The 5687-nt window shown below is 32.5% G+C and overlaps 1 protein-coding gene across 1 annotated transcript in view; it reads right to left on the bottom strand.

Moving 5' to 3' along the window:
- Positions 1-1205: 1205 nt before the first annotated feature.
- LOC111638074 overlaps positions 1206-5687 on the bottom strand; it is a 5215-nt gene continuing 733 nt past the window's right edge. Inside the window, exons 2-5 of the mRNA XM_023383704.1 lie at positions 2876-2939; positions 2603-2707; positions 2210-2560; positions 1206-2068 (exon numbers count right to left, since the gene is read on the bottom strand). Coding sequence (XP_023239472.1) covers positions 1692-2068; positions 2210-2560; positions 2603-2707; positions 2876-2939 — 897 coding nt within the window. The 3' untranslated portion in view covers positions 1206-1691. The remainder of the gene's footprint in view (positions 2069-2209; positions 2561-2602; positions 2708-2875; positions 2940-5687) is intronic.

Raw genomic sequence — 5687 nt, 5'->3', positions numbered from 1 at the left:
TTGTACATTATCTTTTAGAGTAACAGAATGCTCGTAGCATTTTCTTACATCTTCGTATTTAATTCATGTTCTAATGTTTCATGAAATCTATAAAGAGATCAGACATAAATACCTTAGGGATGGGAAGCCACGATTTCTTCACGAATGATGCTTATTCGCGATTCCGGAAGACACAACTGAACTACTTCCGGAGATATCGGCTCCTATAGACAATCTGAACATATTTTTGAGTGGAGCCATTCAAGTGTAATGACTTTTAACACAAGCCGAAGACACAGAAAAATAAAAGCATCTATTATGAATTTCTAACTATATTAATTCTCAGGAATTAAACTTTTCGTTTTAATGGCAACGAAAAAGAAATGTACATTTAAAACAATGACAAGAATTCTCCAAAAGCTCATTTTAATATACGCAAATGAAATTTCATATTATTATATTTCATATTATAATCAAGTCATTTCATATTAAATGTAATTTCATCACAATGAATTAACAATAAGCTGCGTCTAACAATATTCTATTGTTGCGATTGCGAAGCGAAAATGGTGCGCTGCCTAAAGAAGTTTTTTTTGCGAATGCGAAGTAATAAGGACAAGAAGAAAGGGTAAATTTCCTCATTAATTACATTTATAATTGAGATTTATTTAATATTAATTACGATATAATCGAATTTCCTTACAGGAGAGATGATGATGCTGAACCAAATGGTCAGCGAGTTACAGATTGTCCTACAAAGTTAAGATATTACTCTTTCTCTAGGAAAATCGGCGTTATTTATGATTAAGATTGAGTTAGTCTTTATTTTTCTAAACAAGTTTCAAATACTATTTCCGATAACGTTAAGCGTAAACAAACGACTTTATTATTGATTTTTTTTAGTTGGACGAAAATTGTCTCGGAACAAAGTGTCTCCATTCAAATAGAGAGGATTCACCGTTCCCAGGCGAGTATTCAGAAAAGAAAATTTATAGAATTCTGTAGGAATGCATCCTATAAATTCTGTTGTTGTGTCGTATGTCGGGCGAGATTTCCGATTCACGGATAAGTTCTCGTTCTTTATACAATCCTTGAATTAAAGAAGTTTATAATTTAAAGATTCTGAGATTTTAGAACTGCGAATTGGAAAATAATCCTGCACATTCTCAAATTCGACCGGATTCATCGAAATATGATGAACACATTCTTAATGAAAACTACGAGATTAAAGAAATAGGAAAGGGAAATTTCGGTGCAGTTTTTTTGGCTCGGTGTAAAAATTCGGATGAAAAAGTGGCTTTGAAAGCCGTCAAGATGAAGGGCTTTTGTCTCGCACAGGTATGCTTTAAGCTTTGTTTCGATTGTAATACGGCGTCAAAAACAGAACATGTTTATTAAATTATTCTCGACTTCAAAAATCATCAATTCACACATCATTTATGTTATTACACGTTTATCAAATTCAATTATTAAAACCAACGGGATCGGTAACAATATTAATACACTAAAAATAAAATTTTTACTTAAAAACAAGTAAAATTATACTCTTTCTATTTCCGACTTCGAGGATTCTATCAGCCAAAACACGACAAACAAATGGCAAGGAACAATCATTGTTTTATTAATTTTATCCATAAATGCATCAGGCCTCCTCAGTGGATACATCAAGATGTTACTCGCTGGTTACGTTTTATACCCAACAGCCGTTCCCATCATGCATCAACAATCATTCCAGCATTCAAATTAAGCAAATTTACATGTTCGGCAATACAAAAATGTTCTACAATTTTTCTTTCTAAATTATTTTCTATTCTATACAATATTTTAGTATTTTTTATATTTATATTACAATTAAATTCTCTACAATGTAAAAACCATGTTGATTCCGTTATTCTCAGTCTAATGGCCGCCTCATGTTCCTTTACTCTCAACTCCAATTTTCTTCCGGTTTCTCCAATGTAATGATTTGGGCTTCCACATGTACATGACATCCTGTATACGACACCGGCGATCTTAAATTGGTCTCTGGGCGAATTTTCACTATTTATTATGCTGATAATGTTTGACGTCTTATTCTTTTGATTCGCAACTATGCATATAGAAAATTCTTTAAATATCGGTTTATATTTTTCAAAAACATTAGTAACATAAGGAAACTTTACATAAGAAATATCTTCTATGTTGTTTTTAACATTAAATCTACGTTTTAAATATAAATTGTACCACTTACAGAGAATATACTTCGGATAATCATTTAACTGAAATTTTTTAAACAATTGTTTTACTTCGATGTCTATATTTTCTTGCTGAGTTGTTCGATTTAATATCTTTCTCAATTCCATAATAAAGACATTCTTTTTATTTTCTAAAGGACAGTAAGATTTAAAGTTAATAGTTTTACCATTATTACATAGTTTTTCATACTTACTAAATGATACACTTGTTTCTTCTCTTTTTATGGTGACATCTAAGAAATTCATTTTATTTTGTTGTTCATCTTCACTTGTAAACTTTAAATTTTTATGTAATCTATTTGCATATTCCTCAATGTGTTTGGATGAAAGTATTTGAGAATCATAAACTATTATTATGTCATCTACATATCTTGCATAATATTTAATACCTGTTAAACTCGAAATTCTTTCATCTATTTTATTCATATAGTTATCAGCCAGTTTTGGTCCTATGACCGATCCCATGGAAATACCTTTCTTCTGCCTATAATATTCTATAGAAATTTTAAAGTAATTATTATTAAATACAAATTTTATAAGTTCCATTATATATTCAGGAACGTTATATATTTTAAGACTTTCTATTATCATTTCTAGAGTAATCGACGGATACATAGACTTTATATCAAGACTCATAATGCGAAAAGATTTTTTATAATTACCTTTTAACAATCCGTTAATCAGTTCTTCTGTATTTTGTATACTATAAATTGATTTATCCATATTCTGAAAGAAATTTTAAAAAAAAAATTCCAAATTATACAAAATAGTTTTTCTAAAATCCACAAGGGGTCTGCAAGTGTTACCAGGCTTATGTGTTTTAATTNGATTTATCCATATTCTGAAAGAAATTTTAAAAAAAAAATTCCAAATTATACAAAATAGTTTTTCTAAAATCCACAAGGGGTCTGCAAGTGTTACCAGGCTTATGTGTTTTAATTCTTACATTTAACTTAGGTTCTCATACATTATTAAAATCCAAAATATGTTCCTCTTTATTTCCTGGAAGTTTTCTTATTGCATGTTCTATTTCCGCTATTATTGGCAAATTCTTAAAATTCATTGGAAGATTCATACTCCTTAAAGAAATAATCCCTAAATAATCACTTGGTATTTCAACATTTGTAACATTAATTATTGATTTCTTGATCCATTCTTGTTTTTCAACTTCAGTAGGGTAATTAAATTTTTCTGTTAGTTTAACATGTTTATTCAAAATATATTGACCATGAAGATTATTTTGTATATTATTATCTCTATTATATTTTTTTAAATTCTTAAATTTCTTACGTAAATTATAAATTTCTTTACCTTTCTTTTTAATTGCTGATCTTATTATTAATTTTTCTATTTTCATTACATCACCCATTCGAATACTGGAACATATAGATGCTGGCAATCTAAATGTTGCTGGTACATATTGCTCTCTTAAAAAGCACTTAAAATAATTTCTATCCATCGCCAATCTGTCCATTTGACGCTTCAAATCCTCTATCCCCATCTTTAAATTTACAAATGTATAAATATAAATTCAATTATTAAAACCAATGGGATCGTTAACAATATTAACACACTAAAAATAAAAACTTTTTAGTTAAAAACAAGTAAAATTATACTCTTTCTATTTCCGACTTCGAGGATTCTATGAGCCAAAACACGAGAAACAAACGGCAAGGAACAATCATTATTTTATTAATTTTATCCACAATTTTTGGATAAAATTAGGCCCTGTTTGTAAAGATGTGGTTTACCAGCCTGCTAAATACGATGCCGTTAGTCTTGTCTGAGTTGAAATGTAGTTTATAGACCTTGCTCTATTGGATAACTTTATTTAAGACGGTCCATGTCTATTGAAGCTCGCTTCTAGATTTTCCACCACGGAGTAGAAGGGCATCGTCAGCGTAAGCGAAAGAGCAGTGCTGGCCAAAGTCATGGTTTAGAAATTCATTGAATAGAATATTCCACAGCAGTGGGATATTTCTGAGGGCAGCTCCTGCTGACCTTTCTCTCAAACTGCAGGCTTCCTGATTGTATTGTGGCAGTTCTGTCACAGAGGTAGTCTTTGACAATGCAGTATAGATTGGCAGGGCAACCATATTTCCTCAGTTGAAAGAGAATTAGTGGCCACCAGGCACTGGGCATTGGACTTGATATTGGCCTTGCCAATATCAAGTCCAATGCCCAGGCATACTTGTAATTGGTAAGCAGTTAATTAATGCTGGAAGTGGCGTTTTTGAAGGCATCTGATGTAGCGTGCTGTTTCCTGAAACAGTATTGTCGTGAATAGAAACTGTTTTTGGCTTCCAGGTGCTATCCAATCCCGTTGGCCATCACTTTTTCCAAAATTTTTCCGATTACTGGCAGGAGGAATGTGGGCCTAACATGAAGTGGCTTGCCGTGTTTCGGAATAAGCACCATTTTGGCCTTTTTCCAGGTGCATGGGAATATTCCCCATTGAATGCAGCTGTTATATGTTGCTTTTAGGAGTTCAGGACAATGATGCCAGAATTGCTGCACCATTTCTGGCGTAATACTGTCGATCCCAGGTGCTTTCCTTTTGTTTAGACTTTTGATAACCTTGTCTATCTCGTTAAAGTTCAGAAGAGGACTGTTGTTGGTGTGAATGGGATTTGATACACAATTCCTTATGTAGCTATGCCAGGGACTGTCTTAGTTGTTATCATCTGCTAAGCAAATGGTCCATAATTGAAGTTTTAGACTATTTACAAAAATATCAAATTTTCGAGTCTATCTTCATCCTTTTTTATACAACACCAGAAGTAACAGTTAACATGGCTTTTTTAACTTCAATTATGAAGAATTATATCCTGAGTTATTACAGAAATTGTATTAATAAGCAAATGGTATCGAACTAAGCGGCAATAGTGCAGTGTACATCTGTAGTTTGACTGCCATTTACATGCCTGGTAGTAAAGGCACTTCTGGCCTTAAGCTTTCCTGTGCACCATTTGGACAAGAGCCCCATGGGTTGTTGGCAGCCTGCATGCAGTACTCCCTCCAGGAGGAAAGCTTCGCCTCTTTAATGCCAGCCTTGTATGTCCTCTGATGATCCAGGTAAATTTTCTTATGCTGTCCTTTCCGGCTCGGCAGTAGTATTTTGAAATTTTCCGACGAAGCAAGATGTTGGATTCTCTATGTTGAGAGAGTGTGGAGTTTTAATAAGGTACACTCTTAACTTTTCTACTGCCCTTCGGAATGGTGCTGTTGCATGCATCAGAGATAATTTTGATATTCTTGTCAATACAGGCACGAGCATCTGCTGAGTCGTGGATATCAGTCAGTCAGTCAGTCAAAGTAATTTTTATTACCTGGTACCGCTGAGCATAGTCAGGCAGAAATACAGAAAGATACATAGTAGATACATGCTGTTAGTCATAGAAGGGATACAATAATATAATAGCAGAAAAAATGGAAAGTAAAATAATATAAAATGTAAAAATAAATGAAAACAAG

Source organism: Centruroides sculpturatus, unplaced genomic scaffold, assembly GCF_000671375.1.
Source record: "Centruroides sculpturatus isolate CEXI.00-Female unplaced genomic scaffold, Cexi_2.0 scaffold1138, whole genome shotgun sequence".
NCBI lineage: Eukaryota > Metazoa > Arthropoda > Arachnida > Scorpiones > Buthidae > Centruroides > Centruroides sculpturatus.
Note: the sequence above shows the minus strand (reverse complement) of the source record. Positions and strands in the feature narration are given on the sequence as shown.